Here is a 23,248-nt window from a genome sequence, read left to right as displayed (position 1 = left end):
AGTTCACACAGAGTTGAAGGAAATTCTGTGCATTTCCTTCAAATATGGCTTTGTGTGTACCGATTCAGTACTTGCTGATACTGCATAAAAATAAGGGTACAGGCTTTGTGGCAGCTTGTCCCTGTTAAAACGATAATGATGCAGGTACCTGGATTTCTTCAGAGCTGAAACTACTTCAAGAATACAATATTCATACAGACATACAAAACAGTACCTTTGCTTTGTCTGACTCCTTTGTATGAATTGATAAATCCTTCCTGGTGTGTGAATAAAATAATGCTGACATGAATATCAGCAATATAACTTTTCAAATATGATGCATGAGGTTTTTTTTTATAAAAAAGAAGAAAGTAAACTCAATAAATTAATCTTAAATTAAGCGAGGGACTTAATAGCTGCTCATGTGTATTCATAGCTGACATATACTGTATATACTGTAAAGTGTTCGGGTATCATTTGTTGTGCATTGTGGTAGAATTCCTTTAGTATTTACCTGTATACTAAGGGATCACTTCAAATAGTGTGTTCAAAACAAAACCTTGACTAATGTGCAGTGTTAATCAAGGCACACATGAAGACTGTAAGTCTTGTATGCACCCAATGTTATGTGATGGCGTGCACTCACACAGTTCAGAAAAACACTGAGGCTTTGTTAATGCAAATCTGCAGCTCTACAAGATGTACCCCCTCTCTCCCAAACCTTGAACCATCCACTCCCCGGTCTCATGTCCTTCTGAATCCTTTTCTGTGCACTCTCTGCACAGCCTCCTGAAGCCTCGGGGCTCTCTCTGAGAAGCTGACGTGTTTTACTGTGAGCAGACTCTCATTTTCAGTTGTGGATTGCTTTCACTTCAGTTGCAGTGCCCGGCTCTGACAGGAGGGGGCGATATATGTTTTGTGTCCTGCTGAGAGGTGATTAAAGAGCAGAGAATAAAAAGAATGTCAAGAACAAACCTGTTTTGAAATTTCTGTTGGGAATTCCCGAGAATTATGCACGATAAAAGACCAAAATGTTTAATTAAAAAAATCACTCCTGTGGATTGACTAACACCGCGGTACTGCATGTCAGTGGGGAATAGCCCGGCTCTCACTAATCTCTTGCTAGCTCCCCTTAAACTTGGTGAAAATTAACACCAAAAAGAATTCAATTAGAAGAGAAATTGCTTATTAGATTGGAAATGAAAATTAATTTCAAATGGGAACAAAGGCTTTGTTGAGGCTTATTTTACAAAGCAAAGCCCTACACTCTGTCCATAGAATGAGTTCCCCACAGCCAAGCCCAGCCCCCCCCTCCAGCCACAGCTCCTGATAGAATTTTAATTTTCTGCACAAATCTGTCTGTACTGAAAATGACACAGGGATTAAAACTGGAGTCACAGTTAAAGCTTTAAGCTGCAAGACCCTGATAAAAATGCATACGTTGTACACTTTTTTTGTAGCCCACACACAGGGATTTTCTGAGACCGCGGAGACCCACTATGGTTGAACTTCCACACTATCATCTTTCCTTAAACACTGCCGTCTGTGGAGTGGGGTAGGGCAGCCAGTGTTCTCCCAGCTCTCAGTCATTTCCAGTGATTTCTCTGTGCTTGGTGAGACACCGAGCCACCTCATCTCACTCTATACTCAAAGACTGGCACTACTGCAGGTGGCTGAAAGCTCTCATAGGGAAGTTTGTTACATTTTTTCTGATATTGTATGATTGAGGGCTGTTTATAGAATTGTTTTTTGCTGGCTAGGACAGAGCTTAGAGAAACAATATTGTCCGTGGGGGCAAACCACAGCAAATTATATTCAGTACAGCAGTGTTCTGGTCCAATGAGGACTACAGTACAGTATATCCAGGTGGATATACTGGCCTACAGGTCACCTGGTGGCCTGGGAACTGTAGCTTGCAGGTAATAAATATTTCCTAGTACATACTGTAGGAGGTTTATCAGGACACAGCTCCAGATTGAAAAAGTAAATGGGTTTGAAAAACAAATGACACCACTTTAGTGCTGTTGTCCAATTCAACTGTTAAATGAGAAAAAAAACAGTTTGTAATATCCAGGGTTGGTAAGACTCACTGAATAAGAAAATCTGAGTTTTTTTTTTCTTTTTTGTAATAATATAAAAGAAAGGTTTTAAAACTAATTTCCCAGGATAAAGGCTTCAACAATGTAGCCCAACATTTGTTGCGTAGCCCAGATAAACAGTAATTAATTTTAATTCATTTTTTTTTCTCCCACTGAGGCAATCCTTTTTAATTAAAAAGTAACATTGCCATACGATGCGCACTCTGAATGAGATTTGACTTAATCCTCCCTCGGAGTGCAGACAAAGGTTCGGAGGTTCGAGGGTGAAGGTGGCTGATAATGCCTTTGACACCCTTATCAAGCCATGCGCAGGGTTGGTCTCTCCACAGGCGCTGGAAACAGGCTTTTCTCCACCGGAGAGATTAGGGAAGGAGGAGGCTGGAGGTGGCACTGTGAGGTTCCACTCGGTGGAGCTGCCGAGTGTCGTCTCACACATGAGTGGGTGCCAGGCTGGAGACTAGCACTATGGCAAGGTGGCATTGCGAGACAGGCTGTGGATGTGTAGCATCCTATGTGGGGAAGCCAGGTTGCAGAGCAGAAAATTGCATAGGTGGGGGTTCTTGATTATGCCTGAGAGCAACACGAATGCAGTTCAGGATCCTGCACAGAACACCGGCTACCAATACAGCACAAAGATCTCCCAGGAAAAAAAATGGGTTGTTTTGAACAGACCCATTCACGGTGACATTTGTGAAGGCTTCCGTTTTTTTTCCCCATGGTTTGTGCAAATTGTGGTGCTGAATTGGGTCTCCCTCCCTCCAGTAACACTGGAACTCCAGTGCTGAGGCCACTCCACGTCACACAGCCTTAGTGTGGACAGATAGTTCGTTTTAACAATGTAAGAGTACAATTCTTCTGACAATGTTCCGGGGTGTGGCCAATGGCGGAAGTGGTGGGATGAGGCATGTTTGTTTTTTTTGTTGTATCTTATTTTGTGAAAATGAACATAAAAAAATGCAAAGCATAAAGGAGCTGAGAGATATTACCAAGCAGATGGAACCCAGGTTCTTTTCCTTTAAAAGTGTTTTTTGCTAAAGACCGAAGATTATTCCCAATGCATTATTGCAGAGTGCCATGTTTTTGAGACCCTCAGCTGGAAAGATGTGCTATGGAATTGTATTGCCAGGCTTTCTGTTGTAAAATACCCCATTAGAAACGACTCTCTTCTCTTGGATTCATTCTCTGCATTTTCAACACTCTCCAGCACAGTTTGTTTAAAGTGAATTGTGTGAGGTCTCAATTTAAATTCTCCTGATGTAAATATAATTTATATGAATCGCCATTTCTTTTTTTAGTTCTGTTTGCATCGCCTTAGGCATAGACTGCCTCCCAGCATTCCCTCCTGCAAAATAAAGGACCTGCTGTGCATTTCCCTATGGACTGTATAGGCTACATGTTTTGCAATTTATTACGCATGTCTTAATTATTCATGACTTTTTTTTTACTCCGCTATTCAGAATATTGATCCATTTTAGGCCTTTGTGGGGTTTTCTTTTCAGTAATATAGTTAGGTAATTCCACTTTTTGCTGTTACATTATCTCACAGGTGTAACATGTGACAAGACATTGGGGTGAATGCATACTGTATCTGTTACTTTTGTAGGAGCAAGTAACATAAAAAGGTTACAGATTAAAGGGATTGTTCAGCTCAGTGAAACAATGCTCAACTCAAACCAGCTGTTGATTCCGTTGATCATACCTTGTGCTTTAAATATACTTTAGGAAACACCCTATTACCAATGCCCAATGCTTTTTTTAAACCACAATTTGAATTTAAAAGAATCACAGGACCAGATTAGAGTCAAGAAAAAAAGATATCCTGTACAGTACACAGTTCAATTCTTCCTAGAGCCCTTTAGCATTTAGCTTTAAACATTCAGGGCTGATACAGCCATTGCAGCTAAGTGGTGTTACGTCTGATTTCCTCAGTGTGTCCACATTCATGCAGGTGTTTAATTCAGCATTATTGCTTTCATTAGTTGCCCCAGACTAGTCTTAATAAGCTCCTTGTTTAATTCTGTTCAGCCTCTCTGTGAGGGGTAAAATGAGTTACGCATGTGGTTCCCATCAGTGCCACCACTCGTTCGATGTCCACGCACACAGGCGCTGGCGGTCTGAAAGGGAGAAAGCAGAACTCGAAAATGCAGCTATTGATTTTTTCTTTTTTTTTTTTATTCAATTTCTCCATTACCCAGGGATATCCGGGAGTTTGCCAATGGATCAGTGTGCCTGGAGTGTGACTCCCAGTGTGAGAAGGCAGAGGATAATATGTTAACCTGCCATGGCCCGGTAAGATCTGTACACATTGCAGTGATTGATTGGAGAAATGTCAGTAATTTGTAATTCCCTTCCACACCATTCCCTTGTAATGTAATGACATTTTACCTATTAGTACCTGTTAGTAATCTACGTTGTTTTTTGGTATCATAATGAGAGTCCATGGCTCATTTTCTCATGTAATATCACATTAACTTCAATCCATGTGACAAGGCCGTATTATAAATATTATATTATTCAAAAAGAGGGAATATCACTTCTTCCTCTTTTTCTAAAAATAGTTTGTTTACAATCAGCGCAACCAGAGTTTAATCTTCACAAAGTTTTTTTAACCGATCATAAGCTATTAAGTAATATATTTCTGTTGTGTTCTTTAATCATAGTTATTCTATAGAATATTTTGTGTCAGCTATGCAGGACCCATTTAATTTCATTCCATATTTAATCATTTTCTGAACATATGGAAACTTCACCATCTGTAGAAATCTCTGAGGATCCCTGCCATGCTAGGAAAACAAAGAACGGATTTGCTTCACGGTTAAAGGGAGACAGGGAAAGCCATTAAGACATGTAATGAGTGGTTACAGAGGGATAAGGGAGAACTGAGTCTCGCTTTAATTGAAAAGTTAAACCATACAGAAAATAGCCTGACACAGATTTCATCGCAATTGCTATTAAAACCAAAACGTCATCTTACTGTACATTTAGGCATTCTGCCTGCTCCCCCATGAACCCTCTTTCTGTCCCTGTCTGCCCAGTGACAGTGGATGGCATGTCTGCATGTTAATGTCTGAAAAGCAGATTATACCTTGTAGCAGGAGAATGGCATGGCATCAAGTGATAGGAAGATCAAAGGTGATGCTGACTTGATCATTTTTAAAGTTTCAGAAGCTTTTCTTAATTAATCCAGCTTTTAACTGTTTTGTATTTTTTGTTTTGTGTGGAAAGTGAACACATCTAGCACTCAAAAGAGCCTGAAGGCAAGGGACAGCTCATTGTGCCCTACGGCCTGTACAGTAAAGCATCTATAGCTGTATGTCAATTGATTATATATGGTATCAAACTATATATATTTTTCTGTACAATGTGTCTCATGGCCTGTTTCTTCCTCTCCACTTCCATTTGACACTCTCTTATTAGGTAGTAGACAGGTTTTGTTTACTGTCTGACTTAATCTTCCCCAGCTACAGAGCAGATATTCCATAAGAGTACAGTATGACACAGACTCATTATGGGAGACCCTAATGAAATAAAATTCATGGTCACCTTTGGACCTACAGGTCCACTGTAGATTGACAGAAAAGATATTTTTAGGTCATGGCATCTAACACATCAGCACAAAAATCTGCAAAGACATTGCTTAAACTAAAGCTATACTATGTTTGGTTTATGTCTGTATGAAGACGAAAGAATGGAACCAAAAGCCTCGTACTGCGACTGACAGTGTGCACAGAATTTCAGCTATGAAGTTACTACATGGTGCAATTGAAATTGTTTCAACAGAAACCCATATAATAGCGCTGATGTTCCAAGTATGACAGTTCAGTATTGCCATTATACAAATTATGCCAGATTAAAGCCACTCACAATGCTCTGATTTTGAGAGCAGCAAAATCATTGTTGTTGTCAGATTAAGAGAAGTGCTTGATGCTTTTGGCTCAGAGCTGTTTGTAGAGTAGTTCACAATGGAACAAATGCAAAATATTGCAACTTTTTTCAGTGCCATGTGACTTAAACCAGGGTTCAGGACTGTATGTGAAAAGTATGAGATGTCTAAGAGTCCTCTTTTACTACTGAATCTATGGTGCCTGTGTTAATGGGTACATACAGTCAAACTGTTCTATGGGAATGTTTATTAAGTCTTTCGTGCTTATTAGTTCATTAATAATAATGTGGCTGTAGAGAGTGAGAGTTCATAGGACTGCTTTAGTGTTTTTAATTGGATAAAAACAAATTGATGTTCATATCAATCGCTCACTGAAACTGTATGCTATGAGCATACCCCATAAACTGGAGTTGTTAACAGATAAATACTAGTAGGTTAACTGTTGAATGCACTTTTGTGAGAAAAATGTGGTACCTCATAAACCTTTCCACAGATATCTTGTATAGACAGCCCTCATTTTTCCCAGTACAGAGTTTGAGGGAGTTAACACTGTCATATTCCCTGCCTGAATAAAATAGAATGAGTTCTGAACTTTGAATTAGAAATATCGACACTAACATAAAAAGGGAAAGGTAGCTCTGAAAAGTTCATGATGTATCTACTAGGAAAATAGCCTTTATGATGGCCTGTTAATCATCCCGCTGCTATCAATGGCATCAGCTGGTAATATAAATCATTTTTTATGACAGATCTACAGAAGATCCTCTCCACACCATAAAAGAACAGGTTGTAGATTTTGATTCAGAATTCATTAATCAGTAACTTTCAGCAAAGAACCCAAGGCTTCTAGACTAGTTCCAGTACTGTCAAGGCTATCCCATGCTGAAATTTTTCATTAGTTCAGCTATGTGATGTACAGTAGCATATCAGAATTTATTCACCAAAGTAAGTCCATTACACACCATTTCAAGAACATAGACAACTGACATTAGCAATCAGGCCAGCTGGACTGTTTATAGATTAGGCAAACTAACTGACACAACTAATAGCTACAAATACAAATCTGAACTGAAGTAGAAGATAATGGCCTACACTGTACATCACTGCTACTAGTAAAAGTCATTCAAATTAAAAAATAACCTTGCTTGAAGATTTTTGTTTTTTGAATATCTGACTTCCAGCTGAATATTCCAGTATCTGCACCAATAGCTGATGATGTTTTTGTAATTTTACTGCTTTACAGGTCATATTTTCATTTCCTGCATAGATAGTGCATTTTTTGCTAGCTCTTTACTCATTTCGTATCGATCCATCTGTGAAAGTGCTTTTGTATACAAAATCATACGTTTGTATGTAAATAACTAAAGAGCTGAACAAATGAATAACTAAAGGATCAAGAAACAAAGGGTATCAGTCTTCATTTAATGCCAGATCTTCATTGATTTTGTTCATTCAGTTCAAAACTGAAGTTCTTTTTTGAACACCTTTGTGTTGGAAATAAAAACAATATTTTCCACCGTTTTAATTCGATTTTATATTCCCTTCAATTTGAAAATTCCCGTCAGATGTTGATTTTTTACATTGATTGAACGAGGCAAAGGTAAAAATCTAATAACAGAATTCTCGTATATTTCCACTTTTGCACTCGGCCTCATCTTTAATTTTAATGTATTCATGCTCTGTTCTTCCCCTTCTGTGTTCCAGTGTTTTGTTTTAAATAAAGCTTGAATCGGGGAGCTAAACCATGTTTTTTTCTTTACTCTGTTTCTCTTTTTATGACCCAAGGAGCTTTAGATTTTGAGCAAAGTGCTGCTCTGAGTCAGCATTTGTCTTCGGAGATGATGATCCCATTACTTTCCTTGTGCCCCCAGCGGAGACTGGAGCACCTTGACGAATCAGCTCTCTCTCTTTTGCCTTCTCCCTCCCAGCTCTGAGCGTTTAAGCTCATATTACAGTCATAAATTTTGTATGCCTTTTTATTCCTTGTCCTTTTGAATGATGGTTATTATGCCAGTGTTATTGGTTTTATTTGTTTCCTTGTGTTTTTTCTTTTATTTTTATAGGGCCCAGATCACTGCGCGAAGTGTTCTCATTTCAAAGACGGCCCCAACTGTGTGGAGAAATGCCCCGATGGCCTGCAAGGTGCCAACAGCTTCATTTTCAAGTACGCTGAGGCCAACAATGAGTGCCACCCCTGCCACTCCAACTGCACCCAGGGGTGAGTCTCCCTCTTGCCCACATGGGCAGTAAAGTGAAGCAGTGTGTTGGCCAACAACGTGTTTGTTCCCAAGAGCAGTCTGATGAGATTTAGCATCCCTCTTGGAACAGATATGCACGACGCATAACTCACTGAATGTACTGTGGGTTTGATGATTATCAATCTAGGCAGGCTTCTGTCAGTAGCATTACCGCCTTGTAGCCTGAACTTGTCAAAAAACAGTACCTAGGCAAGGCTAAGCCTGATAATTTCCAAGCCAATACCCCAGTATATTGACTGGTAGCACTGTTCTGAAGGAGGTGCTGTTCTTTAGATTGCTAAGGTGAAACTGAGGTCCTGACTACTTGGTCATTAAAGATCCAGTTTTAACCCTGGTATCCTGGCTAAATCCCACCTTAGGTTTACAATGTGCAGAGTTTCCACCACCTAATCAGTTATTAGCTGTAGATGTGAATACCCTCCCTAATGTTGAAGTAATGTGGGTTGGATGAAAAGTGCAAATGCAAGCTCTTATTCTTATTCTTAAGGGAGATGCTGTAGGTAAAGCCTTATTGTGTTGGTAACCCATTCAACTACTACTGACCTAACATAACACACATTTTGAAAGAATCATATTTGCAAGTCATTTGGTTGAGTACTGAGAGTGCACCCGCTATCTTCAGAAGAAAGCTTTAACAAACAAACTGAAAGCATCAGTAACCTGACACATACACCAATAAGCTTTCAGTGTTCTCCAATACTCCAATAATGATGCAGTATTCACAACCAGCTTCTTTCCTTATTGAGTCCATTATTGCTCGAACTTTCAACATCATCAGCAATGTGCTCATGCCACCTGAGCCACTCCAGACATTTTCAGCACGATAAACAAAATCAAAAGCCGCGCAAACAAGCTGCAGTGTTTCTAGGAGACGTTGGTTTGGAAAACTCCTGCTGAGTAAAGGACATGACGAAGGGAGAAAATACCACATTAAGGGGAGGCTGAGTAGAACAAAGATACAGTATATGATTCCGAAGTGAAGGTGTTAATTACATTCTCTTTCATTGTTAGCATCTCACAGCTTGCAATTGCATTTTTTGGAACCATGATCAGATTTGTTCTATTCTTCTAGCTCTTGCTACACATACTGTATCTGTCAGGTTCAGTCAAGTATTCAGTGATGTCTACCATTACAGTTGCAGCTACTGTACATGACCACGTTGAGGTGAACTTATTTTGTTTTTACTTTGAAGCCAGGTAATTGAAGTGGTGATTAGTGCCGTGTAACCTCTTATTATCCCCCCATTTTTGAAGGGAGGGCAGAATTTCTGAAAAGAAAAAGTGCAGAAGAGAAGTAAAAGAGGGTATGCTGACACCAGTGTCGCCACTTTCAGCAACACAGTGAGAACTCAACACGTTAAAACAACATCATAAAGTGTGCTGAAGAAAGATGCAGACGATGTATTTACCAACACAAGACATGTTGCATGTGTTCTCTCATTCACCTCCACACTATGATGCTGTGCTTTTTGACTATAAGTGCTAGGCTGAAGAGAAGTGAAAGACAAACTCAGTGTTTACAGTTGAGAATGGGAAAAAAATGCAGCACAGGCAGGCTAAAGGCTAAAGCACTGATCCTAGAAGAAGCCCCGTAAGACTGGATGAGGATGAATTAATCAGTGAAGAAAGTCACTACTGCTTTGCTTGATAATCCAGCCCCCTCCTAAAACAGATTTCAGACAATGTACCGTCTTTAAAAATACTAGTTACCTCTGGTTAATGAAAAAATCCTGCTATTTTAGAATCTATTTCTACAGTATGTGAAAGCCTTTCTGTGCATTATAATTTTTAAATTTGAATGTTTGAAGGTCAGGAGCTGTTTTAATGTTTATTTTGTAATCGTTAAAGCCTACAATAGAAATGATAACCACACCTTGTTCCCAACAGAGCATTGGTTTTACCTAGAAAGAGCCTATAGGCATTTCTTACTGTACTGTACATTGTTTTTTTTCCTAATCCACTGAGGAGATAATTGGTCACCCAACAATGGAAGTTAACACTGCAAAGTCTTTCTTTTTATTCATTGTGTGAAATGAAAACGTTGAATTATTGAATGTGCACTGCTACAGTCAACTAAGACTGCAGTCCTTTCTGCTTCTCTTTCGGTTTAATTAGAATTCTGCCATCAGGGAAAGTAGCAGTGAATGTCTGGCCAGCAGAGTGATCAAAACAAACTGGTGTCAGTCTGTGTCATTTCTGTGGAAGAAAGAATAAGAATCACAGGAGAAAACAAAAGAGTGGGGTTATGAATTGAACAGTACCCTGTAGCACTAATTGCACTTTTAAAAGCTCACATTTAAACACAACTTTATGACTAGGAACCTGTATTTCAGCTGCTTTTACAGCCTCTTACACAGACGATTTGAAGAACAAACGCTCACCATGCATCGACTTTAAAAGACCATTTTTATTCTGTATTTTATCTTTGTTAGCTTTTTATTATACCCTTCATTTAACTTGCCTGTGTCTCTTGTTCTACAGAGACTGCCATCCTCCAGAATTACACTTATTCTGATGAGAAAAAGTACCCCCTTTTTAAGTCTTATTCTAATGAGGGATGTTATTTTCTATTTCAAAATCCAAAATAGATTTTATGCATAACTTCCAGGCCACATTAGACCTGAAGTTCTGCTTTTGAACAGTCTTCATATTAGTTGGTTGCCTTTCAGCATCTATAATGATAATATTTTTTGGTGTAAAACTGAGTGATTTAATTGTCGTATGCACACATCTTTGAAATTTTGACTCTCAGGTTGCTAAGAAATGTCTCCTTTTGGGGAGATGGACTGCCTTGGACTTCTGTACAGCATAAGCTGACAGAAGTTGGCAGGAGAAATGTATAAAAGGTTTTGTTTCACTGATTAAAAAAAACAGCACGTACTGTATCTTGTCTACTGCGACACATTCCGTCCATCAGCGGCTGGTGAAGCTCTGTGCGACGCTGCGCAGTGTTCTGTGGCAGGAAAGAGGACAGATAAAAGACCGGGGCCAGCAGGTTTGTGTGCCTCAGAAAGGTAAGTGTGATGTTGCTAACAGCTATCATTAAGGAGCAGCAGTCCGTCCCCCAGATTAGTAGCGTAATGGTGGTATTTGGCTTCGCTCCCTCTGGCAGACACAGAGAGATAACGGAACTACTTTAACTCTGCTCTTCCCACAGGTGCGTCGGACCACGAATCCAAGACTGCATAGGGATGATGGATAGGTAGTCTTTTCTATGTTGTTCTCTCTCCATTGCTATCTCTTTCTGTTTTCCGTGGATGGCGTGCTGTGGTTCGACTGGTTGTCTGCCAGGGCAGGCCCTGCCCTCTGGTCGGTGTGTGTCCTTTATTCTCTGTATTTTATTCTAATTGCCTCACAGGTGTAGAGGGCCGAGTAGTGCTGACTGCACATATTACCCTTGGACAGGCCACTCCATTTTACCACATCACACTAGGTAACATCCCTCGGTCTCCTTACGCTCCTCCTTCTCATGGATTACATCCCGGCTTCAGCCCATCCCTGTCCAGCTACTCCTCCACTCCCAGCTTCCCCCTCCCCACTGTCTGCCATGACATTTCTAACTGTACTGCCCCTCGGCTCGCAGATCCAGAGAAATGGGATCTGTGCCATAGTTTTTATTTAATGAGACATCATGCACAAGGCCTCCTCGTCTGGCACGATCGATTTCTAATGTGGTAGATGAGATCCCTTCTACCACCAAAATTAGACTGTTGACTCACAATGAGTCCACTGTTGAACAGCTGTAAGTGCTGCCCCCAAATCGTAACACTTGCATTTAATTTCTTTGTTTTTGGTATTCTTGTAAGACGTTTCTGTGCTTCTCTGAAATTTCTGATGCATCGGCATTAGGCATCATGTCAGGAAATTGAACAGTTGTGTGGTATTCTTTACTCTTTTGATTCAGTGTTTAGAGAGCAGACATAACACAGCAGGGTGTCGCTTGTACATGTGGTCCACTGAAAATCAGTGTATAACAGCCTGTCATGTGTGAGGATTAAAACTGTATTTTATTTTCTTTAGTAAGTAAACAGAGACTATGTGCAGTTGATAACACAAAACTGTCTGAAGGTTCGGGAATGAGCTGAAATTTCTAGTGCACACACTGTCAGGGTAATGACATTTGCCACTGTGGTGCAAGTTGTTTATCAGCCCTGGAGAAGATTGGCTCGACAGCACATAAGGCCATTAGTGTTTTCTCTGCATGGAAAAAAAAGAGCTCTCCCTGCGCTGAAGGTCAGTGACAGACTGTATGAGAGGCCTGAGTGCTGATAGCCTGGCCTCCATGCAAAGCCCATAACTCTGCCATGTGGCATAAGCTCTGATTTGTGCTCCAGTGACTGTGTTCCCGGGTCTCTTTCCCACTGTATAACTACAGGGACCATGCTATGTGTACGTCGCATTAAGCAGGCAATTAAGACTGGCTAACAGCACACTGTTGGTGGGGTGGAGGATGATGGAAAACAATGAAAGAAAACTGGGGGTGAAGTCCTTTCACAGGGCCGTGAGCTGTGTTTTTCATTGAGAGGGTTGAACGCAAAAACATAACATCAGTTATAATTAAAACAATAATGACAGCAATATGTCTATTTAACTCAATTATCAATATCATTTTGCCAAAGGAAAAAATAAAGTTAAACAGTGGCCTGGGTATTCTCTTAAAGAGTTGTTTTCTATCTCCTGTGTCGTGTGGCCACAGACACCGAGAAACAAGAGCCAGGACTCTCTAAGACCATCAAAGCCAAATGCGGTTGGCACAGGGTCCTTCAACAGCATGTGGCATTTTCCCCTGTTTTTCTGTAATCTCTTCAATCTGGCCTGGTGCTTCTTATTTGGCAAGGGCTGATGAAATACACATGCAGAGCAACACCCTCACTGGAGTCTAGATGCTGCTGGAGTCTAGATGCTGCTGTCTTGTCTTGGCATTGGCAATTGAGGAGGGAGGTGTTCTGGGTGAATTGTGTGGGGTGGGGGGTTGTTTAAAGGTCATTATTGAGGCTATGCACAATTAATTAAGACCCCCTGTCTCTGTCTGATCCTGGGGGACTTTGCTAACCAGAGACAAATGGCAGTTCCCTAAATAGCACCATTCTCTCTTCTTTTTATATCTATTTTGGTGTTTCCACTTCCATTCAGTAAGAAAAAATTCCAGACAGCCTTGCATGCATCAGCAGAACAGTGGCCACAGGTCAGTTGTCGAAACATCAGCATTTCTCAGCAAAACCTCTATTCCTCCTTTCTTTTAATCAGAAGGTTTGCTTTGACAGGGAGAGATGTGGTGCTCCTTTGTTATAAAAGAAGGCAAACGGGTTATCAGAAGACAGTGCATTGGCTCCCATTGTGCCTTATTGTCAATTGTAGTTTGGCTACAGTCCCAGAGCTCAACCTATAGCCTGTACTTTGGCTGCAGTCAGGGCTGAAGGGAAACCCTCCTATAGCTCTGCTACATGTATTGTATGCAGATTTGGTTTGGAGGTACAATGGCTGTATTGTAAGTTGTAAGAATGCTGTGTATTTGATTAATGCCAGAATTCAAAACAATAGTTACGTTAGCACATGTATTTAATCCTCACACCAGTGCACATAACCCCCTCCACTCACCCCCTTACTCCCCTTCTCATATCATTGCATACAGGGAACAGAGTTGATTCTGAAGCAGTTCTTACTACACCATTCTTCTTAGGACACCCTGCCACAGAGAGGGTCATGATCTACTGCCATGACAGACTCCGTTTTCTAATTGGAAGATTTTTCCTTAGACCTTCAGGTTAACCATGTGCAGATCTCGAAGGAAGAAGGTCAGCACTCTTTAGAGAATATGTTATCACAAAGTCATCTCCCCCCATTTTATAATGCCCCCAAACACACAAAATCACAAACACATACAGGATATGCTGTCTACTATGAGAACAATTTAGACTTTCATGGACTTGTGTTTGGCAAGCACAGGTCTATATCAGCTATCACCAGTAATGTAGATTTCTGGAACATGCTGTACTGTAAATATGTACTTTTTAATCTGTAAAAAGCAGCTTGGCTATGAGAAATTATTTTTTTGCTTTTCTTATTTGTCTTGCTTCATTTGTTTTTGTTATTGGAGTCATTTCTATGAAAAGTGTTAACACCAGGGGGGAAATAAAGATAAAGTTGAAACTAAATGAAGAGTTTATGATTAATAATAAACCAAAACAAAAACAACGTAGGGCTTGTACTGTACTCTAGTCTTGAAAAATTGACGGAGTTTACTGTATTCTCTTAGGGGAGAAAAAGAGAACTGCTGTATACGATTTAAAGTAAAGGGGTCAAAGAGACTTATCCCTTCTAAATGATATTTCACAGAAATGAGAAAAACATCAAGTTAAATGCCTTTACTGCGCAGTTAACTTGAGATTAATAAGATAAGAACTAGGCATTCCTAGGCAAAATTAAAACTGCATATTATCAGCAAATGGCATAAAAAAGCATGATGCCCACTGAATCTACCATGTGCAAAATTTAAGAGCCCATAATAGTGGATAATTTATGGAAAGGCATAAAACAGTCTGAAGAGTCTTAGATTCAAGTGATTTCAATTGATTAGGCCCATCAGAATCAAATATTCTACCCAGAGTGGTTGGTAGATGAATTCTGATGATTAGGAAAGAACAGAGCTCTGAAAGAAGAGATAAAAATCCAACAGTCTAGTTCATTAAGCCTTTATTCATATAACAGTTGAGGAGAGTGTGAGTGGTCAAGGTTAGTGACACTTTTGCTAAACCACAGTGGCTGAAGTTGTACTTCTATACCAGCCATGCCTACTTTACTGTATGTATGCATTTCTGAAAACTCCTAGCTCAGAGAGTCAGACCTGAGTTGATTAGATATTGTAAAATATGGCATGCATCCTCTTTATAGACACAAATATTCTTACTGAGACCATTAATAACCAAAAATGTTTAAAAAGCTGCTTTTATAGTCTTTTCAAATGTTCTACTTGGTCTTTTTGTCTTTTACATCTTTTGCCAAGATTTATACATCTCGTTCAGAGCTTGATTTGCATTTCATTATCTGTGATTCGATAGCTGAAGAGCAAATAGCTCAAATTTATTGCAGTGCCAGGAAGGAGAAATGATGAGTTTTTTTGCAAATAAACTGACTGAGGTACTCCTGCTTTACTGCTATTGTTGCATATTATGAAGCAAATGGGCATCATACATACTCTATTAGGATAGTTATAATGTTAAAGGGGACTACAGTACATTTCTATGACAGGTGCAACACTCAATTACTAATTTATCACTGACAGTAGCAATTAATTATCAGAAATGTGTAAGCAAAATCATAGCATGTCTGCTTTTTTATACAGTATTTATACAGTATATTTGTTTTTTTAAAGCTGTATTATGCTGTACTATACATCGGCACAGATGCAAAACCTCTTGAGATGCATCTGACTTTTGTATCAGCTTCTGTTTTCACGTACAGAGTGTACAGTGCCTTCCGAAAGTATTCGGCCCCCTTGAACTTTTCAACCTTTTGCCACATTTCAGGCTTCAAACATAAAGATATAAATTTTTTATTTTATGTGAAGAATCACCAACAAGTGGGACACAATTGTGAAGTGGAACGAAATCTATTGGATTTTTGAAACTTTTTTAACTAATAAAAAAATGAAAAGTGGGGCGTGCAAAATTATTCGGCCCCTTTACTTTCAGTGCAGCAAACTCACTCCAGAAGTTCAGCGAGGATCTCTGAATGATCCAATGTTGTCCTAAATGCTTGATGGTGATAAATAGAATCCACCTGTGTGTAATCAAGTCTCTGTATAAATGCACCTGCTCTGTGATAGTCTCAAGGTTCTGTTGAAAGCGCAGAGAGCATCATGAAGACCAAGGAACACACCAGGCAGGTCCGTAATACTGTTGTGGAGAAGTTTAAAGCCGGATTTGGATACAAAAAGATTTCCCAAGCTTCAAACATCCCAAGGAGCACTGTGCAAGCGATCATCTTGAAATGGAAGGAGTATCAGACCACTGCAAATCTACCAAGACCTGGCCGTCCCTCTAAACTTTCAGCTCAGACAAGGAGAAGACTGATCAGAGATGCAGCCAAGAGGCCCATGATCACTCTGGATGAACTGCAGAGAACTACAGCTGAGGTGGGAGAGTCTGTCCTGAGGACAACAATCAGTCTTACACTGCACAAATCTGGCCTTTATGGAAGAGTGGCAAGAAGAAAGCCATTTCTCAAAGATATCCATAAAAAGTCTCGTCTAAAGTTTGCCACAAGCCACCTGGGAGACACCCCAAACATGTGGAAGAAGGTGCTCTGGTCAGATGAAACCAAAATCGAACTTTTTGGCCACAATGCAAAACGATATGTTTGGCGTAAAAGCAACACAGCTCATCACCCTCAACACACCATCCCCACTGTCAAACATGGTGGTGGCAGCATCATGGTTTGGGCCTGCTTTTCTTCAGCAGGGACAGGGAAGATGGTTAAAATTGAGGGGAAGATGGATGCAGCCAAATACAGGACCATTCTGGATGAAAACCTGTTGGAGTCTGCAAAAGACCTGAAACTGGGACGGAGATTTATCTTCCAACAAGACAATGATCCCAAACATACAGCAAAATCTACAAAGGAATGGTTCACAAATAAACGTATCCAGGTGTTTGAATGGCCAAGTCAAAGTCCAGACCTGAATCCAATCGAGAATCTGTGGAAAGAGCTGAAAACTGCTGTTCACAAACGCTCTCCATCCAACCTCGCTGAGCTCGAGCTGTTTTGCAAGGAAGAATGGGCAAGAATTTCAGTCTCTCGATGTGCAAAACTGATAGAGACATACCCCAAGCGACTTGCAGCTGTAATCGCAGCAAAAGGTGGCTCTACAAAGTATTAACGCAAGGGGGCCGAATAATTTTGCACGCCCCACTTTTCATTTTTTTATTAGTTAAAAAAGTTTCAAAAATCCAATAGATTTCGTTCCACTTCACAATTGTGTCCCACTTGTTGGTGATTCTTCACATAAAATAAAAAATTTATATCTTTATGTTTGAAGCCTGAAATGTGGCAAAAGGTTGAAAAGTTCAAGGGGGCCGAATACTTTCGCAAGGCACTGTAGGTATGAGTTGGGACAGCTGTCCTGGATGACGTATTCTTCAGTAAATTAATATTCTGTGACACACAGGTAACTCACAACACAAATACCCTCCACAACCCAACCTTTCTGTGTCCAGGGCCTATGCACCTTGTCCGCACGGGCCTTTAGATCAATACGCTATTAACCAGAGAGAGCCTCATTCAGCTCATGTGCTGTCTTTGGTTCTCTTTACATTATATTTCTTATTTTTTTGTTAATTTTACTCATTCATTTATTCATTCATTATTATTTATTATTCATTCACATGCACCCTGTCACTGCACTTCCTAAAGGTAAAAAACTTGTTTTTTTTTACCAAATAAAACAACAGCAGTTACTCAACAGCTGATCTTTTGTGCCACCATAGAGCTTCACTCTACAGACAGTGCATGCCCAGATTAGTATTCACCTTCTTCCCCTTTCCTATATTTTCTTCAGTCAACAAGACTCGGTACTTGATTGAGATCTCACTTCATTGTCACGATTCCCCAAACTATTGCCCTGGTCCCCAAACTCACATGTCTTTATACCATCCATCCAATCAAGCCGGAGCCTATCCCAGCAAGCAACAGGTGCAAGGCAGGGTACACTTTGGACAGAGTGCCAGTCCATCACAGGGCAGACAGACACAAACACTCACATCAGGGCCAATTTTCCCAGAAGTCAATGCCTTGGACTGTGGGAGGAAACTTGAGTGTCCTCATACCTTTCTTTTTTGTTTACGTTTTATTTAAGTTAAGTTTTAATCATGCATTATTGAGAGGGAAAAAAATGCAGTTAACATAATTATACATACTGTACTATGTCACAACATTTAAGGGATCCACCTTATACAGTATTTTATTTTGCAGTGGCTGGTATTCCACCTGGATCTCTTGTATATGAAATTCTAAACAGACTCATATTTTTATCTTATGTCTATGAGGCTTTGTTCTGTGTATTCCTATTGTTAAGGGATACTGATTGCTATTCAGTTCATTAATATCACCCTCCATTGCAGTAATGAATGTTAACTAAGAGACTTCCCTTTCAATGGCATGTAATGAACTATGAACATGTCATTGATTTGCGAGACCTGGGGGATCATCTTACTGTGTCTAACCTGCCGTTCTCTGACACTCACACAGGCATACCCACCACATTGACTCGTCTCCCGATGGTCCCTTTTTCATACATAATTGGGCCCCAGAAATGTGGATAACTTTGCAAAGGCCAACAGCCAGAAGCGAGAGGTTGCTTGTTTTTTATGAGACCCAACCTCTGTGCTGTCTTCGAAGCCACAGGACTGTGTGCAACAAATAAAAAAAATCTCATGTGACTTTTCTCTTAACTACAGCACTGACCGCCACTGAGTGTGTGCCTTCCGGGGTTTCTTTAAACTCTGCATTTGTGAGCAACCCCTTTGTCCTACAGCTTTTTCATTTTTACTTCCAAAAACTATAGAAGTGCAATAAATGTCCCACTGTCAGCATTCTGCTGTAGGTTGAGAGACACTACACAGCAATTTAACAGAACATGATGACTGAACTCAAGAATCCCACATATAATTCCTCTGCTTTAATAAAGTGCTTAAAAATGACAACAAACATTTTTCTGGGGGTCCAAATGCGTTTAATTTAGTGATCCCTGAAGTTCACAAGCCACTGCACTCAGTAGCTGATGGAAACATGGGGGTTGTTCTGTGAGATCTGGCTGTGCTGTGTGAGTTGTCTCTCTGTGTTCTGTCCTGGAGTCTGTCTGTCTGACAGTCTTGTGCTTTCTGTCTTGCTAATGCTTTTTGCACCATGTCAGCCCCGTTTAACAGCCATTACAACTGGGTGGAATAAGGAGATCTATTCACACCAAATGTAAAACTGAATGAGGAGAAATGTAAACAGAGAGTACTAAAATAAAGGAAAGTACACCATATAAGGATTATTGTGATTTAAAATAGAAAGTATGAAATAGAGTGCAGTAAATCTATCCTTTGTTCATGTCTAACCAACTAAAATATGTAGGACCCCATACAGAATTCTGCACTATCCTGTTAAAACAGAAATATTGCAGTTAGTGAGAAGTTATTCTTTCTTGATGAACCATACTTCTCCTTGCTATTTCATTAATATATAAATTGTAATGCTAACTGAGTTAGTGGTACCAAACATATCAGGCACATTTTCATGTCATCTCTATGAATTGGACTGGGCTCCCTATCCACAATGTGTTGACAGTAGAATTTAGAAAGAAGTTGTGTAAGCAAATGTAACGCAAATCATATGCCAGTATTCTGTTGTTATTATTATAACAGGTCTGAAATGGAAAGTGTCTGTATAGAATGACAGGAGCATTAGCAGTGACAGCAGTGGGAACTCGGGGAATTGTGTCCTTGTCTCTCAGCTCACGCTGCCTCTCTCTGTGACTCCCAGGACTCCCCTCATAGCAGCGGGTGTGATCGGAGGCCTATTTGTGGTAGTCATCGTGGCACTGAGTGTGGCTGTTTACATTCGCCGGAAGAGCATTAAGAAGAAAAGAGCCCTACGAAGGTTTCTGGAGACAGAGGTAAGACATGGAGCTCTCCAGTCAGAAGTCATGCTACATGGGACTTCTAGTACTCTGTTTGGAAACATCAAGTAAAGGAACCACATTTCCTTGCAGACTGCTGACAAAACCTTGTTTGCTTTTGCTTTTGGCTGACGATAGTTTGTACAATTGCCTTTCCAGAAATCATAAACCTTACTCACTGTTCTCAGCTGTCCCAGCCTGCCTAAAAACAGTTTTTATCCTACTGATCATGTGGAACAACAGGGGTCAGTCCTTTCCTAATCTGCTTGTTGTTTCTTGTCCAGACACAAAATAAACTCATGTTTTTCGGTCTCAGGTTGAAGGGTACAGGTGAGGAGTTAAAATAAAAACACTGGGAAGTTATAAAGTGATAATTAGTCCATCTGTGCTAAAGAATGTTTAAAATAAGACTTTTCTGAAATGACATTAATTTTCAAAACCTTCAATGTGTTTAGCAACATGTAAATCTTTACTTTTCATTGCACTTTTAATTATATGACTGAAGCTACTATATTATATGACTAAAGCAAGACAAAAGCAAAAACTAAACAGAGAAATTCTCATAGTGACGTAAACATGATTTAAAGATGGTATATACAAGTGAGTTTGAGGAAAGGTTTTGAATACGCTGACTGACCTGCTAGATCTGATGCTGGCTGGGGGATCATTCCACAGCCTTGGAGCAACATAAAGTCCTAGAGTTCAGCAACCTTTTTTTGCGAACAGAAAAGAGACCAGTCCAAAGAGTGCAAACAGAATGTGTCAGGAGTTAACAGTTCATTGAGGTAGTCAGGATCCTGAATATTCACTGGCTTAAAAGTGTATAGCAATATGGATTCCTAAAATTAACTGATCATAGAGCCAGGATTGTGGAACCTTTACCTACTCCAATGAGCACTGCAGGTTCCGGGCTTTTATGAGTGACACCTCCTTTCAGCTGTACAGTCCCTTACCACGTCACTAGCTAGATCCAAGGTTATACTTTAGTATAACTTCAGTATAAACAACTGGAAATGCCCTGTTCTACAGTAAATGTTGGTTTAAAACATTTCATATCAGTTAAATTACAAAAAACATCTACTTAGGTGTTAATTAAAACTGAAATGGCATACCAACATTTCTTTTAATCTGCGGTGCTATTAAGCATCTCAGCAGATTGCTTGGTCTAAAGGCAGCACTGTCATTGCTTTCCAAATTAAGAATCCAGGCAGTGAGGTTGGGATTCACTTTCAGGGGAATGTTAAAAATATACATATGCAAGCACATAATCTGGCTCAAGGTTTGCTTTTCCTTTTCTGTACTCACAGCATTTCCGATATCAGAGAAATACCTTTCAGTTTTCATTTCTGTAATATATTGAAAAATAATCTAGTGTTATTGACATTTGTCAGGAATTCCCATCCTTATTTCTTTAAAAATAAATATGTTTCACAAGCTAAAGGGTGATTTAGAGAAGAGCTATCAGTTTTACTTACAGTATGTGAAGAATGAGGTATGAAGAAAGATTGTATAAAGTAATATGACACAACAGTTTTGATCTATCCAGTTTAAACAGATTTCATGGATCTGTGGTTTACAATATGTGCTGCTCACTTTGAATATGTCTAGTGTTGTAATATTGACCAGTAACGTGGATGATTTATTAAGGACAAATCAGTTTAAAACTCTTGCAGAGACTCAGAAACAGTATCAACTTAAACCTTAAATCTAGGTTGGAATGTCTTTTAAATAAGGGTAATGTTTTACCATACCATCTTGACAAATTAGTGAGCTGGATCTGGTTAGAACTGCAGTGTTTTGCAAGACTTGAATGGACCTGTGGTCTGTGAATAAGCTGGACCTAATCAATAATCTTCAGAACCAAAATGTGCCATGTGCTTTTGCAGGGCTGTATTAAACCATTACTAGGCATCCCACTCCACTCTCCAACAATGTTGTGCACAATATGACGGATACCACTTGTTCAGGACTGTGAAATGGCTGGAGATATTATTTGTGGTGGGTTTAATGTAGCTTTATTGGTGGCTGCTGTCTGCCCTGGGCTCTCCACAATGACTGTGATGGTAGCCACTTCATGTGATGAAAATTTTACATTAGCAATAAATGAGGTAAACCACAGCAGTTACAGTGTATAGCTATAGTTTGGGTCTCTCTCCTGGGATCGCTTGATGAAAAAGCAATCACTTTTGTTGTAAATGCAGCCCCTAGTAGAGGTAACAGAATTATATTACTAAACGCAATTGACAGCTAGTCTAGTGCTTTAAATGGAACAGTAGGAACAACAAGTGCTTCTCACTGGCCTGCCATAACAAGACCCTTCAGAAGACCACATCTCCTTGTTTCTTTTACAAGGCAGTAATTCATTTGAAATTATAAAAGCAGCCGCTCTGTGGACTTGAACTTTCGCCTCGTGGTGTTCCAATCTACAGAGTGAAATTCTGAAGAGCAGCTCTTTGTGAGTGTGGCAGCTAGTTTGCAAATCCATTATCCTCAACACGCGCCTCTGCTGAATGGATGTCTTCTGTACATTCTCATGCCACAGAGCAGAGAACAGTCTCTTGGCTCGCAGTGCTGTGATTTTTCACTTTTGTATCAATATAGGCGTTCACTGGAGGTGTTTAGATCAGTTAGTGCTTGAACAGGATTATGGAAAACAATAGGAATCACTCTTTTAAAAATGCCCTTTTGTGCATTTTGTTCAATTAAGAAACATTCAAGTTATAGCCTAACTCCTGAGCTGTTCAAATCTAGAATACAACTCGGATCGTTCGAATGGTAATGAGGTTTTAATAGCTTCCTCTCCTTTGTTACTTCTCACATGGTTTTATGAACAGAACAGAATGGCAGGTTGTTGTGAATGAGATTTACCAACGGTACTGTCAAATGTGACATGTAAGAAAAAAAATCCCTTTATTTAGGAATATCAGTGCAAGCCAGAAACTCAAAAATGTAAATCAAGAAAACCGTGGCAGAACGCAGAGAATCAATCCGTTTAGGTTTCAGAACCACATGCTAGAGTGAGACTGTGGACAGCTCCTCCCAGCATTTCAGCAGTCAGCCCACATGGAAGGCTGGACAGCTCCATTTGGCCATAGTACAGGAAGGTGGTTTCTGAACCTCTAATAATACCACAACATAAGGCCTTATTACAGTGGTTCCCAGCCCTGGTCCTAAACACAGGCTAACTGATTTCTGTTTTCTTTTCAAGGATATCTGAAAATTTGGTCTTAAAAGGTCTAATGGGATTTGTAATTGGTATAAACCCTGATTGAAGCTCTTATGCTGAAGGTCTTGGAAGAAGAATTGCCCTAGTTAACTAAACATCTAAACAAGCAATTAGTCTTCAATGAGTACTTGCAATTTAGAACTT

General features: G+C 39.8%; 1 protein-coding gene across 1 annotated transcript in view; it reads left to right on the top strand.

Moving 5' to 3' along the window:
• The window catches only part of LOC148649289 (receptor tyrosine-protein kinase erbB-4-like), a 372,283-nt gene that overhangs the window by 282,873 nt on the left and 66,162 nt on the right, over positions 1–23,248 (top strand). The window contains exons 14-17 of the mRNA XM_088605758.1: positions 4,274–4,367; positions 8,025–8,179; positions 11,377–11,421; positions 19,743–19,875. Coding sequence (XP_088461884.1) covers positions 4,274–4,367; positions 8,025–8,179; positions 11,377–11,421; positions 19,743–19,875 — 427 coding nt within the window. The remainder of the gene's footprint in view (positions 1–4,273; positions 4,368–8,024; positions 8,180–11,376; positions 11,422–19,742; positions 19,876–23,248) is intronic.

This window comes from Lepisosteus platostomus, chromosome 14 (genome assembly GCF_059453375.1).
Source record: "Lepisosteus platostomus isolate fLepPlt1 chromosome 14, fLepPlt1.hap1, whole genome shotgun sequence".
Taxonomy (NCBI): domain Eukaryota; kingdom Metazoa; phylum Chordata; class Actinopteri; order Semionotiformes; family Lepisosteidae; genus Lepisosteus; species Lepisosteus platostomus.
The sequence above is the reverse complement of the archived record's forward strand: the minus strand, read 5'-3'. Positions and strand labels throughout refer to the sequence as shown.